The 25,640-nt window shown below is 35.2% G+C and overlaps 3 protein-coding genes across 8 annotated transcripts in view; all 3 read left to right on the plus strand.

The window, feature by feature from the left end:
• The window catches only part of LOC123552129 (tRNA wybutosine-synthesizing protein 5-like), a 48,008-nt gene extending 42,203 nt beyond the window's left edge, over positions 1-5,805 (plus strand). For all 4 annotated transcript variants that reach the window (XM_045341534.2, XM_045341532.2, XM_045341530.2 and 1 more), the window contains exon 11: positions 239-5,805. In XM_045341534.2, the coding sequence (XP_045197469.1) occupies positions 239-394 (156 nt within the window). In that variant the 3' untranslated portion in view covers positions 395-5,805. The remainder of the gene's footprint in view (positions 1-238) is intronic.
• Positions 5,806-8,428: 2,623 nt separating this feature from the next.
• On the plus strand, positions 8,429-18,658 carry LOC123552130 (uncharacterized). Of its 2 annotated transcripts, none has more exons than XM_045341535.2 (2): positions 8,429-8,552; positions 9,844-18,658. In XM_045341535.2, exon 2 carries the CDS (start codon positions 9,891-9,893, stop codon positions 12,090-12,092), a length of 2,202 nt encoding a protein of 733 aa, XP_045197470.1. In that variant the 5' UTR covers positions 8,429-8,552; positions 9,844-9,890; the 3' UTR covers positions 12,093-18,658. The 2 variants fall into 2 exon arrangements, with proteins under 2 accessions (XP_045197470.1, XP_053397655.1); XM_053541680.1 differs by lacking the exon at positions 8,429-8,552 and adding an exon at positions 8,685-8,728.
• A 5,427-nt stretch (positions 18,659-24,085) lies between these two features.
• Positions 24,086-25,640, plus strand: part of LOC123552131 (sestrin-3-like) — a 49,626-nt gene continuing 48,071 nt past the window's right edge. Inside the window, exon 1 of one of the 2 annotated variants that reach the window (XM_045341536.2) lies at positions 24,086-24,346. The gene's annotated coding sequence lies outside the window, so the exon portion shown is untranslated. Of the gene's footprint in view, positions 24,472-25,640 lie in introns of both variants that reach the window. The other variant, XM_045341537.2, reaches the window with a different exon arrangement.

The following is a 25,640-nucleotide window of genomic DNA, read 5'->3' on the forward strand; positions in this document are numbered from 1 at the left end:
CCATCGAAAAATGTTTTGATTCAGCGGAGTTATTTGGAGCTCTCGGGTCTGATGTTCCGATTACACAGGATGAAGAATTGTTTCAACTGAAAAAAGATGTTACAATGCTATTTTTATAGGCATCAGATTTAGATAGTTAAGGAAACTGTTAAACAGCACAAATACAGTTTCAGTCCCCAGCGTAAGGGAAAATGATGTAAAGATATATATTTTAAAGTATTACATATTTACCTGTCAGGTATGGTTGGAGATAGGAGAAATATTACAAGCAATAGAAGAAGATGTTGAGAAATTTTACGGTGAAAAGGAAATCGATATAGATGATGAGGAGGAGAAATCGGAGCCGTATGTCGGTGGGGACTCAGATGAAATGGACCTACATGATGAATTATGAGAGACTGCAGAATGTCAAATGGAACTTGTTGTCATCTCTTTCAAGATTAGTTTTATTGTATTAGTTATATTTCATTATATTTTTATTTATTTTTCATTACCAATTTAAAAAATCAAATCAAATTAAATCTTTAAAATACAGATATTAGCATCTGAAAGTGTTCACCTTTTGTAGATTTCCATACATTTTCAATCTTAATAATGTCTTCATGAATGATATGCTACATAGTTATGACTTACGTACATTGTAAGTATGTTGCCCTATTATTTAGAAAATGCTGTATTTGCATCTGTTCTGTTTTGTGAAAAATGTCCTTAGGCAAGGGATGTTGGTAACTCTGTTACAAATTCTTGTTACCATATGAATAGGAGAATAAATACAGGAGAGAAAATGTAATACATGTAGTTGTTATCTAGAATTGTGCCTTTTGTAAGAGAATGCAACATAACTAATCAAAAAGTCTTGTGCTTCAGTTTATTAAGTCTTTATGTATATCAGTCTTTTAAATGGTTACAGGAAACCTCTGTTAAGATGAAAAAAAATCCTTGTATAAGAAAGTGTTTGATATATTAGAATTTTAATTTACTAGGTTAGTTAAGTATTTAGACATTCTGGGAGATGGTGTGTTTAGCATGGCAGTTGTTGTGAGATGGTGTGTTTAGCATGGCAGTTGTTGTGAGACAGTGTGTTTCTCACAGTCATTGTGAGATGGTGTGTTTCTCATGGCAGTTAATATGTGTTTTTCATGGCTGTTACTGTGGGATAGTGTGTTTCTCATGGCAGTTATTGTGAGAATGTGTGTTTCTCAGGCAGTTACTATGAGATAGTATGTTTTTCATGGCTGTTACTGTGAGATGATGTGTTTTTCATGGCAGTTACTATTAGATAGTATGTTTTTCATGGCAGTTACTGTGAGATTGTGTGTTTCTCATGGCAGTTACTATGACATCATGTGTTTTTCATGGCAGTTACTGTCTGATTGTGCGTTTCTCATAGCAGTTATTGTGAGATAGTGTGTTTTTCATGGCAGTTATTGTGAGACAGTGTGTTTTTCTTGCCTGTTACTATGAGATGGTGTGTTTCTCATAGCAGTTATTGTGAAATGGTGTGTTTATCATGGCACTTATTGAAAGGTGTGTTTTTCATGGTAGTTACTGTGAGATAGTGTATTTATCATGGTACTTACTGAAAGGTGTGTTTATCATGACAGTTATTGTGAGATTGTGTGTTTATCATGACACTTACTGCAAAATGGTGTGTTTATCATGGCAGTTATTGTGAGGTGGTGTATTTATAATGGAAGTAATTCTGAGGTGGTGTTTTTATGTCAGTTACTGTAAGATGGTGTGTTTATCTTGGACGTTTTTGTGTGAATGATGGTGTGTTTATGGTGGCAGTTGTTGAGAGAAGGTGTGTTTATAATGGCAGTTATTTCATAAAACCATCTCATTATTAAAGTAGTTTTGATAGATAGAAGTTCTATTTTATATAATTTATATTATGTTGTTCTTTGTATATGCAAATTTCTGTCATGTTTTTTTTTCATTTTGGAAGTGTATTTTCATATAATTTCATAATAGACCAAGTTTTAGTCACTCCATATTTGACTGTGCCAAACTAAAATTACAATTCCTTCGTCATCTCTTTGTTAATGTTACTTTATATGTACACTTTTATCTTTCTGCCTAATAATGTAATTTATATTTATGTAAACCTTATAACTAGCATTCCACCTAGATGTGCTTTAATGGTTTTATTATGATCTATGCAGAATGAAAAGTTAGAATTACATTCTTTAATGCAGGGATGGTGAATACCAGTATTAATGAAATGTTTACATGTTGTCATTGAAATTCTCAATTTCATATCATACTTATAATAAGTTTTTCTAGAAAGGAATACATGTGGGTTTGAACTGAGTTTACAGTATAATATTTTAATTATAAGAAATAAGAAATCTTTTTGTGTTATACTTGGTATTGATTATATGACGTCTACAATTGCACCTTTACTATGTTGACATTGAATTTGTATTTGTTTTATGATATGTTGTCTATTTTACCAAAATAAATTCTTCTATCTGTCTATTAATTGCATCCTTAACTGTCAGTAAATAACAAAATCTGTCTGTGTAGTGATTTTATGTTAAATAAAACAGATAACAAAATCACCTGCAATACAAGGAGCAGGAAATAGTGGAATTTATTTTTACTCCTCTGCCAATGAAAAAAACATCATCTTTACAATTTGTTATGCTTTTTTGTTTAAGGAAATGAAAAATGAGGTAGAATGGGTCGGAAAAAAAAAGATTTTTATTTTGTTAAATTTTTCATAAAGCAGCTCTACTAGATGATAAATTATATTAATCAGAGTATTCAAAAGCTTTGCATGGCTAAATGTAAAATTTCTTTGCTCTTTTTGGATTTGTTGTGCTGATTTAGGCTAAATTCACAGGTACTCCTAACATACTCCTTTGTATACATTAAATTAAAAGATGTGATTAGTCGGAACTAAGGTTTATCACTAGTTTGAAATATTTTTGCTATAGCTTTGCCAGATTGAAAAAAAAATGAAAATGTGCAATGTTGTCAGTCTGGTATTGTATTTATTTTTGGGGGAGCACATAGAGTTGTCCTTGTCAGTTTGTCTGTCTGCTCATCTGTCCGAATTTGTGTTGAGCACATTTCAAAAAGTATTTAGTTTATACTAATTTGTTTTAGCTCGATTGTGATGAAAGCCTCAAGCTTATTTGAACCACTCTCGAGTCCGCTTCCTGGAAAAACCAGTACTGGTGTCATATGAGAAGTCATGGTGGTGACCGTAGTGGGGCCCCAACCCACGATCCCTGGATTGAGCGGCACCTTATCCACTAGACCGTCTAGAGTCATCAGACCTCACAGGATTGTCTTTCAATATGTGAAGTGCACATTTGGTTTTAATTAGAATTTCATACAGCCACACCAGAGTTATGGCCCTTGACTTAGTTAAAAATATGCACAAAGAACCCAAACATTTTGTGTTGCATATGTCTCAAATAGTATTTGACCTGGGATTATGAGACATTATAGCATCTGATGTTATGCACCTGTGATTTTTTTTTTAGATTTCACTCAGCCAGACCAGAGTTATGGTCCTTGACTTAGTAAAATAGATGCCTGTATCTCAAAAAGGATTTGACTCAGAGTCACAAAACATTAAAGGATTGTTATATAGCATGTACAGTTGTGCCGCTTGTGTTCTCTTTTGGATTTCACTCAGACAGACCAGAGTAATGGTCCTTGACTTGGTGAAAAATACACATTTTAAAAGTGCTTAAAAGTTTGTGTTGCATATATCGTAAAAAGTATTTGACCTAGAGTCATGAAAGCATGTACAGGGACAGGCAGGGGGAACCTATGTCCTGTGGACACACATCTAGTTTATTTCATGTCCATCACCTTTTGAAACAGGAAAAACATGATTTGTAATGTTGGTCTCTGTAATTTTTAATGTTGCATTTTTAAACTTAAAGTTGAATTTCAGCTGAACAAGGCAGGAACCATCAAGTCTAATTTCACATATTCCCATTACTGTCTGTTATTGTTTTATGTAGTAGCTCATCCTTAAAGATTAGCAAGCAAAGTCATTTTCACCATTTTTATACTCTGGCTTTCGTGAAAATGGATGTATTATATGATGTTGCGTGCATCTGTCTGTCTGTCTGTCTATCATACTTTATATGCAGAGGATAACTTAAATACCATTACTAGTTATTGGCTTTAACCTTGGCATTTATGTAGATGGCAATAAGATGATATGAACCTGATAGATAGGTAATGGTTAAGGTCACAAATGGTAAAAGTTGTCCCTCATATTTCTTGCCCTCGTCATAAATAAATAACTATTCAAGATACTGATTTTAAACTTGGCATTTAGGTTAGCGGCAATATGATGTGTAGAGTGCATGAGTTGGGCTGGTAGGTCAAAGGTCAAGAGTCAAAAATGGAGGCCAGAGGTCAAATTTGTTTGTCATATTTCATGTTCGGAGCATAACGTAATAACTATTGAAGGTACTGACATAGTCTTAACTTATTGTTAGATGGGGATGAGACAATGTGCCAAGCACTTGAACCAGGTTTTTAGGTCACAGCAAGGTCAAATCTGTGTGTCATAGTTTGTGCCCAGATTATAACTTGATAACGATTCAAGGTATTGATGTCAAACTTTGTATAAGTAAGTAAGTAAGTAAGTAAGTAAAGACTTTATTTAATGAGGCTACACATTTGGTTTCCCAATCTTCCATGTAGGAATATATACATAATATACAGATGATAAAACATTCAACAATACAATGATACACAAAAACCAAAGAACAATTACATAGTACAATTACATATATAGAAAAACATATGAATATTTTATACATTACTACTATCATACAAACTGAAAATATGCTACAACATACTTTGGTACACTGATTTAGGATACTGAGGAGAAATGCCATTTGATATAAGATGTTTGAAATGTCCTTAGTGTCTCACACTTACGGATATTTGCAGGTAGAACATTCCATATTTTTGGACCTGAGTAAGACAGAGATTTCCGTATAATAGGTAGCTGGCAATGAGATGATGTGCAGAGCTCATGAACTTGTTAGGTAGGTCAAGCTCTCAGTATGAGTGCAATGGTTAAATCTGTCCTTTGTGTTTTGGAGAGTGGGTGGGATGGTGATGAGATGATTTTAGGAGTGAGTCAATCTGCATTTCTCTACCACCCACACACATTAACCCGTCCCCACAAAAAAAAAATGATCTAGATTTTTGGCATATATTGCCCACTTTGTGGAGCTCTTGTTCTTAAATATGTTATCTTCTGTGATGTGTGATCAAATGCAGGAATAATCAGTTTCAGCCTTAGTTTCCAGTATCATGGTCTTAATTTTGTTATCTGATATTAATCCTTAGCCTGCTGGTGGCAAGTGATTCTGCCTTTGCGACCAGTGCAGACCAAGATCAGCCTGCACATTCTTGCAGTTGTAGTCGGTTCAAAAGCTCACATGAGCTTATGTTGTACTTGTTTGATATCTTTCCGACTTTAAATAATCTTATCTTATCATGGTCTGCACTGTTCACCATTCAGTCATTATCGTTTTGGTAAGCACCCCTTTTAACAGTTAATGGTACTGTCCAAATTGAAATATGGATAAGTTCATCATAGAAATTTAGCAGGGTAAGGGTTAATCAATTGTTTCATTTTAATCAAGTCTTATTTAAGTACTGAGGAGTTTAGCAAGTCTAAATTTTTATATAAAAAAGAACAAAATAATTAATGTTACTGTATGGTAGATCTGACTTTTTCTTTGTTAATTTATTAAACAGTTCTTTATAATGCTTTGTAAGAATTTATAATAAACAGATTGTTTTATACTTGTCCATGTTTTTGTTTTATTTCATTATCTATATTTATTGATCCTGCTTGACTGCTCTTTGGATGTTACTTAGCAACTGCACATCCTTGCAAAAAAACGTTGTAAAATAGTTGACCAAGAGTTGCCAAAAGTGACAGTATGTCATCAGGTTAGTTAAAAGTATGGGCGGCGGTAACCACCAAAATTAGTAAATATACAATTCATTCCTAAACAAGTCAGTCAGTGCAGTGCATTTCAACGCCGTCTAGTCTAAAACTCCACCCCGTCCAATATAGGTTATCTAAGGATTGTGGTAGGAGTACAGGGCCAGCTTGAAACTACGAAGATCGGGTTGCTTTAAATTACATATGAAGTTAGACTTTTCCATATCCCCATCATATAAGGGAAAAAACAAAACTTTAAGTAAATGGCAGAGGTATGGACCTGTCTGTATAATAGGGGAAAGATATGGCGAGTCACTCTAATTGAGTGCTAAAGTGTTACTGCAATGGGACTTCAACTAAGCGATTAACAATTTTGTAAAAAGTAATGTGTCTTTAATTTGTTTGTCTTTCTTCTAAGGTCTGCCACCCAAGTTCATTTCTCACAGACGTAAAATTGTCCTGGTATGAATGATTATATTTTGCCTAGGGAACTGCTCTACGTCCAATTTTCTCAGTTTTATCAGTATTATACTGAGTGTGGAAGGATGAGACAGCTGCAACTGCAGTCTTACAAGAGTTTTATAGGCAAATTGCTTGATCTCATTTTTCTACAACTGATCTAGGATGAGTTATATGATTACCTGCCGCTGGCTGCAGGCAGCGACCATGAAAGCTGTTTGCTCTCCAACTGAACTAGCTCCTAGACTATGATATTTATATATTATTTTTCAAATTGTGAATAAAGCCAGTCTATATCCTATGTCCAATATCATATTACAATCAGTTCTGTGAGAAAATCTCTAAAATAGACCAAAGAGCTATAAAAATAAATAGATTTATACTTCTTTGAATAGACTGGCAATTTTGTCACTATAACATGAAACAAAAAATTACAAAAGCTGAAAATTTGTGACAATTTTTTTATTATCAATCTAGTAGCTAGTCCAGCTTGAGCATTTTCTTCTCCAAAGTTCAACAAACTGGGTCACAATGTTAATACCAGCTGATTGTTCCAGATGCTCAGGAGTAATGACCCTTGAATTAGTTTTGATTCCATACCTCATGTTTTTATTTCGATGTAAATGAGATGTGGAACCAAAATTTGTAGTCCTATTTGGCGCCATATAACCTGTACTGTGTTGGTGCGCCATAAAACCCAAATAAATAAACAATAAAAATTGAAAAAAAAATGACAATGTCCTCTCTCTAACTTGAGCATTTATTATCCAATGATCTCCATTCTTGGTCACAATATTCACAGGCACAGTATCTTGGAAATGTTTGATAACCAGCCAGATATTCCCAGTTCTTGAGTTATGCCCCTTGAATTGTTTAAAACTGCAAAAGTTGACAGTGTTCACCAAACTTAGAACATTTCAAGGCATGTTATCTTGGCAAATTTCTATAATCAATTCTATAGTCTTTGTTGTAGTCTAGCCACTAGACTGATAATAAAGAATTTGTCACAAAATTTAAAAAATGTGATTTTCTTTTGTTTTATGTTATATAGTGACAAATACCAGTCTAATTCACAGATTTTCTCAGAAAACTGATTCTAATATCGTATGATATTGAACCTAGGATATAGACTGGCTATATCACAATTTTAAATATAAAAATTCAAAAATATATATCATAGTCTAGGAGCTAGTCTATCTTTGTTGCTTTGGATTTATGACCTTTGAATTAGTCGAAATTGAGAAAGTTGACAACTAGTCTGCTCAATAAATATAGACTGTTTGAAAAGACAAAATTCTGTGATTGGCAGTATGCAACTTTTTTGGTAATGATGTTCTTAAATTACTAAGAGAGCCAAGAATTTTGTTTAGAGTTTGATGCTTAGTATTCATTATCATAACTGAAACCAGGCCAGTTGTCTGAAATCAAATAACAAAATTCTGCTTTATGAGCCCAATCAGAATAAGCGTCCCTATTGTCCTCATTTAGCGTATTTGTTCCTCAATAGGTAGAGCACAAGACTAACCACTTGTGTTGAAAAGTTGTGTTGGACCCAACAAAACAAGCAGGTGGAAATTATTTAGTACTGGAATCTGTAGAAATTTGTATCTGCACAGGAGGCCACCTTGTCACCTTTTGAGCTCATAAATGTTGACAGAAAAGAGTTTGCCTCAGTCGACCCAGCTGTAAATGGGTACCAGCAAATTGCTGGGGGTAAGGTATAATTGGTTTTAACTGTTCTTAAAATAGGGTCGCTCAAAAGCTCTACAGAGCTTATGTTAATTGTTTCACAAAGCGACGGTAAATAAAATTTACCTTTACCTTTACCTTTAGTTCAATGTATTCAATATAGACTTGCCTCAAAATTTTTCTAGTAAGCCTTGAAATCATCTAACAGTGACTATAAATGTGTTGGAGATATTGGTGGTACTATGAAGGCTAGGAGGGTGCAAACTCTCCTTTTGCTCTATCTGACTTACGTTTAGTAAACGGGTCTATAATAAAATACATTTCCTCAGACTCGGCACGAGAGTAGTTGGATGGACATAATCGGTAGACGAGAGCGATATCATGACAAAGGGAAGCAACTCATACCATAGAAATTGTTTGTAAAAAATCGGAAAAAAGGCTTTTGTTGGTGTTTTTTTAGGTATGCATGTGTTTTTTCTGTACAGATAAACTTTGAAAGTAATGATTAACTGTTTTATTTTTGTAAAATTGAGATTGCCACAAAATTCCTTCCGTGGGGAGTGGCAGTCGCTTCTATAAAATTTTCGGACAGTGGTAGTATTCGGGTACAGCCGGTGGGCTTGATTGTTATGACAGGTAACCTTGTGGAAACAACACTGCGCACTTCAGTAAATCGTGACAGTGTCATTTTAATTGGGAAAAACTTAATTGATTTTTTTTATAAGTAAAAAAAATCGTGAATAAATATAAAACGACTTGCTGAGTACATAACAAAATTTAATGCACAAATATGTTTCTTTGTGGGTATCACAGGAGTGCTGCCTGGTACATGTATTATAACAAAGTGTCTAGTGATGCATATCCATACCTCCAAGAATCAGATTCTCTCTAGAGGTATCGATCCTGTTGGGGATTGTCAAAGAGTATGGACATCATTGTTAGTTATGTTTATAGTTTGAATTTTGTTGCAAATAAAATATCAAGTAAACTTTAATATTCACCCAAAACGTGAATCTAAATCATTCACAGGTACCAGTATTCATTCACTTGTTAAGTTTTTCTTTCGAAACATAAATAACTAAGAAACACCAAATAACTTCCTGTTCAATGCCAATCAATTTATCAAAAAATAAACCGTTGATAAACAAATAACAAGCATATCAAACCCTTTTATGAATTATATTTGAAATTCAGCTGAAAATAAAAAACACAAATAAGTTTATAAAAATGAAAAGGCACGCGCACCGGTTTATGCTGTTACTTAACTAGGATTTAACAGTTTCTTTTGATTATCAGTTAACTGACACGAATAGGAATTGTTTGTGAAATCTTAATTTTTTTATTGTATCTCAAAATGGTGACCAAATGTGCTGAAAAGGTAAATTCCCTGATCTTTCAGTCTAAAATAATGTTTGTCATGGCATAATATTACACCATTTTATTTTTAACTGTCTGTGGCAATTCAATTCGAAAGAAAATGAAAATAATTGAGTGAACGCTGTTACTGTATCTTTGAATAATTTATATTCAAGTTTTAGGTGAATATTACTTATTAAATAAATCTTATTTACTATTTCATTTGCAACAAAATTTAAGATGTAAATAACCCACATTATCTGGAAAAAGGAGATCCATAGTCTTAGACAATCCAAAAATGGACTGTCTAATGGTATGGATCTATACCTCTAGAATCAGTAAAACTGAACTATAATTAAACATGTTTGATAAGAAGCATAAACATATATTTTCAGATCTAATGCTGTGAGATACCAGTAGATGTGTAAAAACAGACAAAGTCATGGCAACGATGCTGAAGTTTGGGTACAGCTATATCCGTTTTTTCGTGGATTATGTCACAACTGTATGGCCAATCTCTTGGTTGTACAGTTTCAAATCTTTAGAAGCCAGCAGTGACTCCATGAATGATGTTAATCAGATTGTTAAACACCTTTATCAACATCAGAAAGGCGAGACTGACAAAACTATCGGTGAGATAAGTCAAGAAATCAAGACATTGAATTTTCAGGAGGACATTTTAAGCATTCGGGATGAAATGTACGGCTTGAATATTCTGCAGCATGCAATTATTGTCCATAACAAGGATATAGTGGAACTTCTGATCAGTAACGTAGAAATTCCGTCACAGGTAGAATGTAATTCAGTGACACACATGGCAGCTTTCCTCGGTCATCTGCAGATACTGAAGAGTCTTTTTATGGAACGTCCTTTCGATTTGTATAAAAGGGCTGGATTGTGTTACCCGGCCTTACATGAACCAATTTCTTACTATAGAAGAATGGGTTTTATGTTTCAAGAGAAGTACCGATGTGAAGAAGAAAAATTACTCCCAATAGAATGGGCAATGGTTGGAGATCACTTGATCTGTGTTGAGGAAATGATTAGCAAAATGGAAGAGATGGGAGGGAGACAATTTAACCTGACAAAATTCTTGCATTTTGCAGCTTCTCGTGGTGCTGAGAAATGTTTGGAATATTTTGTTAAAAGATGTCCCAATAAGATTGATCATGTAAGTAAAACTGGAGATGTCCCACTCCTCGAAGCTGTTGTCTGGGGACGACAGTGTGCAAAAGTATTGATTGATAATGGAGCAGATGTGAATAGAGTTGCAGAAAATGGTGATACAGCACTCCATCGTCTGTACAGAAATGATATTGATGGGATTTTTGCCATTTTTGATACAACAAAATACCTGCTCACTACAGGTATTGAACAGTTAATTAACACCATTAATTTGAAAGGAGAGACTGCATTGCACCTGCTGGTGACACACGTATCATACATCGGCGGGAACTACTACCACCCTGAGCAAAGATCAATGCCACGCTGGCAGATGCAACCTGACTATCAGGAACAGGTGATCAAGACCATTAAATTGTTACTGAGTTTCAACGCAGACCCACACATCTTTGATTCTCTTCAACTTCAACCGCTTAACAAACTTCTTCATGTGACAATGAAAGCAAGTCGACCCCATGATTTCCTCGAGTGTGTCCAAGGTTGCATAAACTCTAAATACGTTTATAGGAATGACTTTGGAAGTTTAGCGAGAGCAATTGAAGTGCTGATCCAGAATGGTGCTGAAGTAAATACGCAGTGTGCAATAGGTCATACACCACTAATTCTCCTCATTCAAACATTGCTGAATACAGAAGTTCCAGATCTAGTCCAGCGAAGAGACAGCATACTTACAGCTTGTGAACTTCTTCTGAAAAATGGTGCTAAATGTAACTATATATCTGAGGACAAGAAAACATGTTGCTCACTACTTGCAGAGCTTGCAAAGAAAATTTTGAAGCGACCTGCTGGGCGTAATGTTACTTACGTGGAACAGGACGCAGAATTGAAGAAAAAGTACGCAGAGCTGGTCAACAATATTCTTGTCATGTTCTTGAAGTATGGACTGAATCCAAATTACAAAACAAACAAGAAGAGTCCGCATTTATCAGGTGGGAGTGGGAATGGTCTGATTGAGTTTGTTCGTTTAACTGTGCATGCAAGGAATGGGGATGATTTTCAGATTGTTTACATGTGGCTTCTTACCTTACTGCAGTGGGGTGCTGATCCAGACATTGAATCATACCCGTCAGACCCCATCATCTGTCACTCCCAGAGCTCGATATTCCTGAAAAAACAAAGCACGCAACCAATGAGTCATTTTATCCACGAAATTAAGGAATTGCAAGCAATCTTTGAGCATGGACATGCCGAGGAATTACTACTGTTGTTCTACAAAACGATGGACCACAAGGTCCTTCATGACTGTTTGTCTACAGCAAGTTTTATGGCAAGATTTCATCCAATGGGAGCCACAGGAAAGAATTTCTTGTCCTTGTTGAATGGACTATCGGAACATCCGAGGTCACTGAAGCAGTTGTGTCGAGTGTCTATTCATAAAGCAGTGGATAGGAAACTCACAACTTCAATAGATCAGTTGCCACTTCCAAATGCTTTGAAAAAATATTTGCTGGACATCGAGTAGGTGCAAATAAGCAGAAATGATATGAAAAAATGTGGTTGTCATTTTAAAGAAATCCGTTGAATGTTAAAAAAAGTAGCAAACATAGGATTAACTTGATGATTAAGCATTGAAATGTAAACTGCTGTTAAAAGGCTTAAAGGACTTACAGCATTTGGTTATTATTATTATGTATTAGTCAAATTTCCACATATATAATTATGTTAACTTGGTTTTCATGTTAGTTTGTTATATATCATGACAAAATTTACTGAACACTGCAGAACAATCATGAAAACAATTCTAGTTAAGATGTATTGTTAACAATACCAGTTTCTTTTACACTCTCAATGTCAGTATTCACATTCTTAATTAGACAACATACATACAAATGATCTTTGATTAAGTCTCTAGATACATTTTGTTTTGTTTTATCAAAATTTCTTTGCCTTAAATTGTTTATAATTGGTTTCTGTCAGATTTTTGTTTTGAAGTTGATTTGGTTTAATGAATTAAGAAAATAGTTAAGTTTGTGTATATTCTAAAGGTATAGCTAAAGTAAGCTTGATTTGTAATAGACATAAACACACTAAATAGAAGGTTGCAACACACACAATGACCAATTTTATATCTCTATAACCTCCATTAATATTTGAGAATGTTGTTAGTGCTCAATAAAAGTCAAAAGAAAAATGGTGGGGAGAGGGGCATGATTGATGCAAGAAATTTTTTTTAGTTGAGATAAACAGACTGTTTTAAGTCGGCTCTAAAATGAAATTTTAAATTGTTGCGATGGTTTGTGACCTCAGTTTTAATGATAAATTCTGTAATGCAATGCTTTCTTGATGAAAAGGCTGCCTAAATATCAAACATAGATCTGTCGTATGATTTCAGCAAACACAACATTGCAATGAAAATGGCTTATTCAAATACAGTCTACTCGGGTATTCCGAATCAGTCTAAAATGCAATTTTTCAAGCGATAAACACAGTTAAAGTATGTTGTATATTGACTCGAGATGCTGATTTTTGCCAGAAAGATATAGAGCTGCTCTCTTCAAGAGACTCTTTACTTAATTGTCAGGTGATGTACATAGGTAAATAATACATGGACATGTAGAGACCGTACCATAGCTCTTCGCATACTTTGATTTTTCAAACTAAAGTGATTTTTACAAGTGCACCGGTTACGATAAAAATGTAAACAACGGACTCTGTCTATGAAACTTTGAAATGAATGAATGACAGTCGATCTCAGTCATAATACTGATTGACAGTGAATGCTAATGACTCCATGTGTTGCAGAAAGGTATTTAGTTTGTAACTGTAATTTCCCATCAATTGAAATCCTCTCAAAACTGGTAAAATAATTACTTATATTTGGACAAATCTCATCGTCTTTGCCGTTCGGCAGCTGCAAAAAGGGCAAATATAAAAGATTCAGTGCAAGTAATATTTGACTGGTACTGCCAGTTAGTAAGTTCATACTCTGAACAACACGTCAGAGAAATTTGGGCAGATTTGACCAATTATGACGTTGGCAGCATTAGATTATATTTTTTCTTTACACAAAAATTGCCGTTAGGTAACAAAGCGAATACGCCGATAATCCGGAGTTCACCGATTATTGTTCCAGTTCACGCAATGTAATCCAGCAATTAAACTGCATAGCTATTAGCTACTGCTGTTATAGGGAAGTGGTAGAGTGTCTGCCTTAGGGGTGAGAGGTCCTGGGTTCGAGTCCCAGTTAGAGCTTAACTCTATTTAGATTCTGCTAAAGCATAGTTTTGCTGTTAATAGACTGTTCCAGATGTTCTAAATTTTTAGCACACAGTATCATGGATCAGTATTTAGCAATCCAGATCAAAATTGAATGTTAAATCAAATGCACCCAATTAGAAAATATTGACTATATTATGTCCCTTTGATGTTTATGCTCTCCATGTTCAAGAAGAGTTACATTTCCTTGATCACAAAATTTTCGTTATCATGAATATATTAAATGCTCATAACTCCGCACTTCTAGTTAAAATATTGTCTAAATTTCTGTTTTTGAGAAATATATGGACATTTCTCTTCATTTCAAAGCTTTTTAACTTCAAACCTATGATTTGAAAAACTTAGGTACTATCTCTAGGACATGGTGTACAATATATACCTATCACACTATAGATATATAAATATTTTAACATTACATATAAAAAAGTTGTTTATATTAAACAAAAGTCATTAAATATGAGGTATTCAGAATCACTTCACTTATGTCTGTACTATTCTATACCAAATAGTCATTTATAACATGTATACCTCACTTCCCTTTAATCACCGTTAAATATTTACCAGTGTTACCCTATAAATTTAAAAATGCCTTGAACTCGTGTCAATAGTAAGTCTGAACCATTTTACATGCTACTATGTGTTACACGGAATGGCGTTTTTTTTCTCCATGTTGAAACTGTAACAATAAATATATATAGATTTCATTGTGGTCTTCTTTTTTAAATTCAAAATAATTATTTTGTGTGATCTAACGATCATGAATTTTTTCTAACATTCCGAAGAGCATTTCATTTTAAAACTAATATCTGTCAGTAAACATCTAAAGGTAGAAATGAGTAAGGGCAATAGTGATTCGGAATACCCGGAAATGACTCAAAATAGCCGAGGTCACGGAGTTCGGGAAAATTTAAATATTACGCAAAGTAAGTGATAAAATTTAAGATTTTAGATAAAAGTTTTTTATTGGCAGATAAATGATGTATTCATGAATATGTATAAAAGATATTATACATGTTGAAGCATTAGTCCAATTTTAATTTTTATGAAAACTGGTTCGGAATACACGAGTAGACTGTAGCTCTATAGAGCAAAAAAACAACAGAACTATTTGAATATGACATGCCATAATGCAACTATCATTTTTCTGCCTATTACCCTATGTAGTGTCTGTTTATACATAAAAAAAATGTTTTTGAACCTAAATAATGGTAAAAATCTTTTGCTTTTGGAGTGTTTTGTGTTATCTGTAATAGACACTGTACATTACCGGTATGTTATCTTTAGCAGACAGTATACATGTATTATGTTATCTGTAGTAGAAATTCTACATTATGTTTTATAGACCAGATTCTGTACATTTCTGTTATCTCCAGACAATATTTATATTTGCAATAGAGATGATGTGCATAATAATTCAGATTACATGAATTTACATTTTTGCTGCCCAATATACTCTGCAAATTTTGAATATGAAGCTGTTGTGATTTCTTTTACTAGTACTAACATCTTTTGATGTATTTACTGTGTATTAAATAAGGTGTTGATGATGTCAGACTGTTTGTCTGAAGCAGTCTGACTTCAGCTCAGCTTGGTAGGAAGGATTGCAATATGATAAGGTGAATGAGTTCAGGTTGTGTTACAAGAATGTGAAGGATCACCCTATTCTTTTGTCTCTTTTTAAAGCAGTGTTCAAGGTAAGCTCTTGTGATCACCCTATGTCGAGCATCCTTCATAAACAATTTTGCTACTACTTATCAGTATGTCAATTATCCAGAGTAGTACATTGTATATTTCAACATGACTTTCTAAGATTTGACTTAAAAAATGCAGTATTTTGTTCTGTAGAATTTCAAAATTTCTCAAACCCCCAACTGCAAGCATGTTGGATGTAGATTTATAGTAGTGACAAAATTTTCAAAATTTATGTTTTGAACCTAAGACCCTGCAGCTGTTCCCATCCCCAAACACACCCTAGTTTAAAAAAAAACTGCTTTGGTGTTTTTCCATTTCTGTTTACAGCACTGAAAACCTTGTTATTACTCTTGAGATTACTTTTTGTACCTGATCTTAATAAAGAATTGTCAAACTGCAGGTCTGTATAAAGTTTAGGTGAAGTTTGTTACTTAGTCATCTTGGGTCTTAAACCAGGTATCTATGTGAAATTTTAGAAAAACATTGTCAGCACACAAGAGGCCCCATTTTAACCTGGTCTTCTTGAAGCCTTGTCAGAATTCTTTTCTCTGTGAATTTACAAGTTTGAAACTGGTTAATGAAATACTGTAAAAAAACTAGATCAGTTTGGAAACTTGGTCACCTATCTTCAAAAAAATGTCACTTGGTAAAATTATAGAAAATACTTGTAGTTTGTTTCACACTAAAGGCCACATTATCTGCCTGATTATCATAAAACGACAGAGTCAAAATGGAGTCTTGGCTCTCTTGTTGAAATTGTATTCAGATAAATTTTGCATGTTCTATGACAGTATTTTAGTGATATGCTGAATTGTGTATATGTATGCCTGACAGCATATTTTGCTTTATTGTTAGATTTTGGTTTAGTAAACATGTTGTTAAATGTGATCTCTTTTTAATTCTGTGTTAAAGTTTTACTTCAATATTGATTATTTTATTGATATGTATCACACAAACTGCAGTCCCTTGACTTAAAGGTCTAGGTCACACTTTGGGGGTCAGAAATCATAAAAAATGTTTTCTCAGTCATAAATTTGACCTACATTCAGAATTTTTCTTTGTTTGGCAGAAATAATTAACTCAGTGAAACAGAGAATACCCATGGAATACTGGTTGCCCTTTGGTCGTCAGCATTCTAGTATGTATTTATTCTGCCCCCTATTCTAGTACATTTATTATGCCTTGGAAGAAGAGGGTGTATATTGTTCTGTTCCTTGTCTCAATATACTGTGGTTTCTGATCAGTAAGTAGAGAATGCTTTGTCTCACATTGGTCAAAGTTTATTGGATGATTGTAGTCAGTGAATGACTCCTATTATTTTAGGGTCAGTAGGTCAACGTCAAGGAATAACAAAATAAACAGCATTTGCTTATAGTCGTCATACTTCATGGGATTTTTGCCTGTGGTTTTTAGATGACCTCTATTGTTTTTTAGGTCAGTAAGTCAGAGTTTAAGGCCATAATGACGTTGAGACTTAAAACTGTATCTGCTCAAAATCTAAGGAGTGCCTTGGCCTACAGTTGTTAAATGTCATATGATGATTGCCTGGGTCATTAGATGACTCCAATTGTTTTGGGGGTTAGAAGGTGAAAGATCTAGGTCTCGGTGACCTTGAGAATGAAAATGGATCTTGCTTAATACCTTTAGAACCCTATAGCTTACTGCTTTCAAACTGCATACTGTTAGGATGGATTGTTTGTGGTGACTAGATGACCTCAATTGTTTTGAGGTCAGTAGGTCATAGGTCAAGGTCACACTAAAACAGCTTCATCTCAGTAACTAATGAACACGTTTGCCTACATAGGATGACCCTTATGTCGAGGGGTCAGTAGATCAAAGAACAAGGTCAGAGTGACCCCTGGACTAAATATGTGACAGGTCGTCCTTGGGGCAGGGGCATACAAGGTTAAAAAACAGCCCTTAATGTTTATGTTTTAGCTTACCTGAGCACAAAGTGCTCATGATGAGCTTTTAGGATCATTGGATGTCCATTGTCCATCTGTCCTTTATCCACAATTTCTATAAAGAACATCTCCTGAACAGTTACGTCAGTTTCAACCAAACTTCACAGGATTGTTCCTTGGGTGGACCTTGGTTCAGAGTCCTTCAAATCTAGTTCATTCATGCAGAATTCTGGTTACCATGGCAATGAAAAGGAAATATTTTTAAAATCTTCCCGTCAGAAACCGCTGACCCAATTTTGAAATAATTTCGTAGAAATGTTTCATGGATGAACCTCTGCATGGCTCATTCAGATTTTTCTGTAACATAAAAAACATGGCCACTAGGGTGTGGGGCTAGTTTTCTCTATATGGCTGTATGGAAAACTTGGAAAATCTTTTTCTGAAACAGTTGCCTTGATTTCAAAATAATTTCACTTTATTATGTTCCTTAAGTGACCCTCTACAAAATCCTTTCAAATTAATGTTACGTTAAAAAACTTTGCTGCTATGTGCTAGTTTTTTCTATATGGAAAACTTAAAAAGAATTTCTTCTTTGAAACTGCTGGTCTGATTTCAAATTAATTTGACTGCAATGTTAGACCCTCTACAAAATTCCTTCAGGCCATGTTAATTTGTTTAAAAAATCATGGCTTCCTAGGGGTGGGGCTAGTTTCCTCTCTGGTCATGTAGAAAACCTGTCTCCTATATAACTGCTGGCCAGAATTCAAAAAATTAAATTTCACACAAATGTTCATCAAGTGACCCTCTACCGATTTCCTTTTAGCTCCAGCTCACATTACTGTTTCTTAATACTGCCTCCTGTGTCATACTTCTCACACACATAAACTTACATACGCAATCATGCATATTACCGCTAAGTATTTATTTTGTTTGAATTTTTAGAAAACACAGGCCATATTTCAAAATAATCACAAATATTTTCCTTGTGTGTTCTTCTACCAAAACTGTTCACGCTAACACAAACTCAGATGAGTGATCTAGGGCCGTCGTGGCTTTCTTGTTTTTAAATGGAAACAGTAGGGTGCTTTATCTTTTATAAAATAGTATCATTTGCCTGAAATCAAATATTTGACAAAACTTTCTTGTGTTAACAGTATACTAGTCATAAGATTAAAATTTTCTATTTTCTATCGCAAAATAAACTCTGTTCTCCTTGTGTGTGCTTATTCTTATAACTTCTCCAGTACAAAAGTACATACCAAATTTCAGATGAGTTTAGAAAGAAATTTGAAACATTTCTGTGTACAAACAACTTTGTGCCTTTTAAAAGCGTTACAAATACTTGATAACTGTCCACCAGTATTTAGGATCAAGGTGCATAACTATTGCAGGTCTGTGCATAACGATTGCAGGTCTAGCAAAAAAGAGTTTCATTGTTGTAGCAGTTACTTCCCTTGCTGCTGTTTACTAAAATATTTCTGCTGAGATACATGTACTTGTGCGTTAGCATCCTGGCATAGACCTCATTTAAACTAGTTCAGCGTGACCCTTTTTATGGGTCACTGAAGCTATAAATAGAAAACATCTTTAAATGACTTCTTCTCATGACTTGCCAGCAGATCTTGGTCTGCACTGGTCACAAAGGCAGAATCGCTTGCCGCCAGCAGGCTAAAGGTGGTCAGTATTTTATGAGATAATTCATTTTTCTTGTATTCTTTTAGAAAATTTATTTTAACGAACAAAAAGACAAATGACACTGAGTTAGATGCCTATCAGAAATGTATGCTTTACTTATTGTTGGTTTCTTTTTGATGTAACCCCCTTTAATGTGACAGTATTTAAAAAGTTGATTCCAACATAATTTCTAGTTTTGCATTTGATAGATATCAGGGTATTTAACAAGCTGCACAAAGACTGCTGTAGCTCTCAGAATTAATTTATTTGCAATAAGTCTTCCTTGCACAACCAAGGTAGGCAAAGGGAGGTAATAATAATCTTACAGACTTGTACATTGTATTTTTAAAGAATTTTGGCTGAATATGTAACTGTCAATTCAAAATTTTGACAAACGTAAAACATTTGTTCTTATATTCATACCACACGTTAAGAAAAGTATGTGTATCAAAATACTATCGCTAATTTAACTCCATCTTTGTTGGGCAACAAGGACAGGAAAAGCATGGTACTAAAATACCCTCATTGAAAATTTAACAAGTATTAAGTGCCCACTGTTAACATTTCAAACAAATAAATTGCATGATCAAAATCCAAACAACCACCTTCAAGGGGCCACCAGAGCTAAAAATATAAAAATGCCTTTGAACCTAACAGTCTGTAGCATCTCTCTCTCAAATTGTTTCAAATGGTTACACTTAGCCTCTTTTTGGGGTTGCCAGAGCTTTAAATGGAAAAAAAGCTTTCAATAAGTTTTTCTGATGAAGCAATTGTTTCATCTTTATTAAGCAAAATTGTTAATGGTACAGTGAACCATGACATACATATAAATATGGTCAAAAGGTTGTGGTCAGGTGAGAATCTGCAAGGCTATTACAGCTGTCTTGCTGTATAAAACATACACCCAATAGGGAAGTTAGAATTGAGCATCTTGTAATAAATCCATACACAGTCAATACATGCCACAGAACAATGAAGTACTTGTGTTTAAGTGTTCCTGTAATGGATTTCTACTAATTGAAAGCTATTTATGGTCGCTTTGATTTACACAACTTGTCTTTTCCTTTTTACATCACACAATTTTTATTACTAGGAAAGATCCTGATATTGTTCGGTTTTGCAACATTACTCAGCTCATATACTACTATTCATTTTGCCATTATAATACTTAAATTTAAATACTGTTCTCTTGGTTTTTACCAAAGTGGCTATTTCTAGGGAATATAATTTCAATTTTGAAGGTAAATAAAAGTGCAATTAATTTGTTCATTGGGACTTCATTTTTGGGGGATTAACACAACCATGAAAATGGGCCCCCCCCCCCCCCCCCCCACAAGTGTTGATGATTTTAGATTTCAATCTTACAGTGATTTCCAATATATTTAAAATAATTATAAAGTGAAAAACAAAAGAATTTCTTATGTGACTTCAATGAGATTGACAATATGAAAATCATTTTAATGTTGCACACTAAAATATGTCTTAATACCATACAAAAAATGTGTGCATAAAATAAGGAAAGGTGAAAAAATCATCCTTTTCCATATAACAAAATTGGACAGGTGACCAGAAATATAAAACAAAAGTTGAGGTTGTAGAACAAAAGCACGGGTATGTCACAAAATAACGTCAACAGTAACCAAAGCAGGGGTTGTAACACATGGACATAATACGAGAGCAGGGATATGACACCAGAGCAAGGACATAATACCAGAGCAAGGGTATGACACTACAGCAGAGATGTAACACCAGAGCAAGGATATGACACTGGAGTAGGGACATAATACCAGAGCAGGGATATGACACCAGAGCAGAGATATGACACCAGAACAGGGGTATGACACTAGAACAGGGGTATGACTCTGGAGTAGGGACATAATACCAGAGCAGGGATATGACACTACAGCAGAGACATAACACCAGAGCAGGGGTATGACACTACAGCAGAGACATAACACCAGAGCAGGGGTATGACACTACAGCAGAGACGTAACACCAGAGCAGGGGTATGACACCTGAGTAGGGACATAATACAAGAGCAGGGATATGACACTAGAGCAGTGACATAATACCAGAGCAGGGGTATGACACCTGAGTAGGGACATAATACCAGAGCAGGGATATGACACTAGAATAGGGACATAATACCAGAGCAGGGGTATGACACTACAGCAGAGACGTAACACCAGAGCAGGGGTATGACACTAGAGTAGGGATATAATACCAGAGCAGGGGTATGACACTACAGCAGAGACATAACACCAGAGCAGGGGTATCACACCAGAGCAGGGGTATGACACTAGAGTAGGGACATAATACCAGAGCAGGGGTATGACACTAGAACAGGGACATAACACGAGAGCAGGGGTATGACACTAGAGCAGGGACATAATACCAGAGCAGGGGTATGACACTACAGCAGAGATGTAACACAAGAGCAGGTGTATGACACTAGAGGAGCGACATAACACCAGAGCAGGGATATGACACCAGAGCAGGGATATGACACTAGAGAAGGGGTATGACAATAGAGGAGGGACATAATACCAGAGCAGAGGTATGACACTAGAACAGGAACATAATACCAGAGCAGGGGTATGACACTAGAGCAGGGACATAATACCAGAGCAGGGGTATGACACTAGAGCAGGGACATAATACCAGAGCAGGGGTATGACACTAGAGCAGGGACATAATACCAGAGCAGGGGTATGACACTAGAGCACGGACATAATACCAGAGCAGGGGTATGACACTAGAGCAGGGATATAATACCCGAGCAGGGGTTTGACACTACAGCAGAGACGTAACACCAGAGCAGGGGTATGACACTAGAGTAGGGACATAATACAAGAGCAGGGATATGACACTAGAGCAGTGACATAATACCAGAGCAGGGATATGACACTAGAGTAGGGACATAATACAAGAGCAGGGATATGACACCAGAGCAGGGATATGACATCAAAGCAAGGACATAATACCAGAGCAGGAGAATGACACTACAGCAGAAATGTAACACCAGAGCAGGGGTATGACACTGGAGTAGGGACATAATACCAGAGCAGAGATATGACATTAGAGCAGGGATAGGACACCAGAACAGGGGTATGACACTAGAGTAGGGACATACTACCAGAGCAGGGATATGACACTAGAGCAGAGACGTAACACCGGAGCAGGGGTATGACACTAGAGTAGGGACATAATACAAGAGCAGGGATATGACACTAGAGCAGTGACATAATACCAGAGCAGGGATATGACACTAGAACAGGGATATAATACCCGGGCAGGGGTTTGACACTACAGCAGAGACGTAACACCAGAGCAGGGGTATGACACTAGAGTAGGGACATAATACAAGAGCAGGGATATGACACTAGAGCAGTGACATAATACCAGAGCAGGGATATGACACTAGAGTAGGGATATAATACCCGAGCAGGGGTATGACACTACAGCAGAGACGTAACACCAGAGCAGGGGTATGACACTAGAGTAGGGACATAATACAAGAGCAGGGATATGACACTAGAGCAGTGACATAATACCAGAGCAGGGATATGACACTAGAGTAGGGACATAATATCAGAGCAGGGATATGACACTAGAGCAGGGACATAATACCAGAGCAGGGGTATGACACTACAGTAGAGATGTAACACTAGAGCAGGGGTATGACACTAGAGTAGGGACATAATACCAGAGCAGGGATATGACACCAGAGCAGGGACATAATACCAGAGCAGGGATATGACACCAGAACAGGGGTATGACACTAGAGTAGGGACATAATACCAGAGCAGGGATATGACACTAGAGTAGGGACGACATAATACCAGAGCAGGGGTATGACACTACAGCAGAGACGTAACACCAGAGCAGGGGTATGACACTAGAGTAGGGACATAATACCAGAGCAGGGACATAATACCAGAGCAGGGATATGACACCAGAGCAGGGACATAATACCAGAGCAGGGATATGACACCAGAACAAGGATATGATCCAGAGCAGGGACATAATACCAGAGCAGGAATGTAAAACTAGAGTTAGTCCAAATAATAAGACCTTTCGGGGATGACAACTATAAAATATCAGATCATAAATAAGTCATCCCGATAAGCCAAATGAGAAATGGCTACACTGGAGTGGCATGATATAAGATACTTTATAGTATAACAAAAACATTAGCTCATAAGCTATTTCCTGACAATCAAATATTAACCAGATTAAAGTGGGTAAGAGGAAAGATAAGCAATAGTTAAAGCATATTAATTTACAACATTTAAGATAAAAGGATTTGGCTGAGTTTTGAATAAAAATGACATGGTTTTAAAAAATGTTAAAAAGCAAACTTATAATAGAAAATCTACATGTTATACATAGCACAGGTAAACGTGAAAGTGCATGAAGTACATAAGAAAATAAAATTGGCAGACATAGTACATTATGAAATAATTGCACAGAAAGTGCTATTCTTAGCAGGAGTGCAGTCTCAATTCTTACATGTCTATACAGGTTAGAGCAGATATTTGATAACAGAATAGAATTATAACACCAGCGTAGAGACTGCATCAAAGCAAGGACATAACGCAAGATCAGGGACATACACCAAACCAGCAGGGATAGAAATCTAGTAGATCTAGATCTATAGGGATAAACAAGGCCCAACCATTTTTGAAGCCAATTAAATATTTTTTCAGATTATTTGAAAATCCGAATGGTTATAATTTTTTCTTGTATAATAAGTTGCTTATCAACATGTGTTGAAAATTAAGTTATAGGTCATTTTCGCCCTTAAAATTGGAACTTTCCGTGTTGCATATGTATACAGTGATAGTTAACGGCAACACAGCATTGATTTTTTTTACGTTGCGCATGTTCATGATAGTAGTCAATATCTATTGGACAATTTTGGAGGTGTGTCAACATCACATTTAATAATAGAGTGGTCAAGGACGTATGTAAATACTTTTACATGTATTCAGTTAGCTCATGGAAAGTTTCAAAGGTTTCAGATCAATAAATTAAAATGATAGAGCATATTTTGTTATAATAATGTTGAAAATAGCTTTATCTACAGCAAGAAAACAAGATGAATTAATGTGGTGGAATGAAAACTCGTTCAGTTTAGTGTAAAAACCGTTGCATCAGCCCCAGGCAATAACTAACCGACTTTTGCGCTACCTGACCTTGTACACATTTCAATCAGCTGTTCTTGCAGGTATGTTTTATAACGTTCGCGTAATCAGTTTTCACGACGTCGTCACTTATTTCCTTAATATTCTGAGGAAAGATTAAATGTTAACAGAACACGGAAATATCAAACAGAGGGGAATAAATGTGCAAGTAAGGATGTTTCTTTCTGAGTAGTGCCTGGTATATGTAGTTTAAATTTATTTATCAGTTTAAGTGATCTATTTTTGTAGATTTATATTACTATTATTAGACAAGTTAAAGTCTGACCTGCTGATTAATATTGATTTGATGTTCCAGTCTGTGTTAAGCATAAATTAAAGCACTTTACAGCATGATACAGAAGTTGGAACCATACCAGTGTAGTACTGTACGTCAGTTCTAAGGTTTATGCACTTATTTTATAATCTTAATCAAATTTCATATTCATAAACCATTGGTCTTTTAATAAAAAAAAAAAATATATATATATAGAGCGGGTGTGGGTAATCCCGAACAGGGGGGTAATTCCGAACACATTTTTCCAATGACATATTTGTATTCTTGAAAGGCACCAATCTAATCTACGGCGTCACATACAGGATAACAACGAATTCCATATCATATTGCAATGAATGCAAAGTTTTGTCGCGCACCTTTTCAAAATAATAGACTAGAATTTATAAGACAGCTTGCATGCATGTCGTTCTTACCTGTTTTCGTATTTTGATGCAAGTAGTATGTAAGGATCTAAAAGTATTGGTTTTTACCGCTGACAATGTTTTGATGGAATTCTTACATCACAAGTGTCCCGTGGGATGGGAGTTAACTGCATTTCTCATTAAGGAAAACGTTGAAAGATCAAAGAAGCCGTTCGGAATTAGACACACTTGTTAATTAATGTGTGGCTAATTCCAAACAATCAATGTATGAGGAACAGTTTATCCAAAATAAGTATATATAAAGACTTAATAATATACTATATTTGAAGCAAATAACTAGAGCTAGACTATAAATTAATAAATAAGTAGATAAATAAATATATATATAAAAAAGATACAGTAACAAATAAATAAATCTACTACTTAGTAAAATGAGTTCAACTTTCTTTCATTCATATTAGCTCGTTTTAAACGAGTGTATATCAAAATCCCCTTGATCAAAATCCCCTCCACTGAAAAATGACTGGGTGTTACAAAATCCCCTTCACACATTTGCAGGGGGTATCATTATCCCCTCTGTGATTAACATTATAGATATATAGATATCAGTGCTCCAAATTATATTATGTTTGCTAAAGGCATTGTTTTTACGTGCTTTATGCAACAGACTTTTAAGTTGTA

This window comes from Mercenaria mercenaria, chromosome 4 (assembly GCF_021730395.1).
Source record: "Mercenaria mercenaria strain notata chromosome 4, MADL_Memer_1, whole genome shotgun sequence".
Classification (NCBI taxonomy): Eukaryota; Metazoa; Mollusca; class Bivalvia; order Venerida; family Veneridae; genus Mercenaria; species Mercenaria mercenaria.

Excerpts from the sequence above, each read along its gene's own strand:
- LOC123552130 (XM_045341535.2), top strand. The coding sequence starts at position 9,891 with ATGGCAACGATGCTGAAGTTTGGGTACAGCTATATCCGTTTTTTCGTG.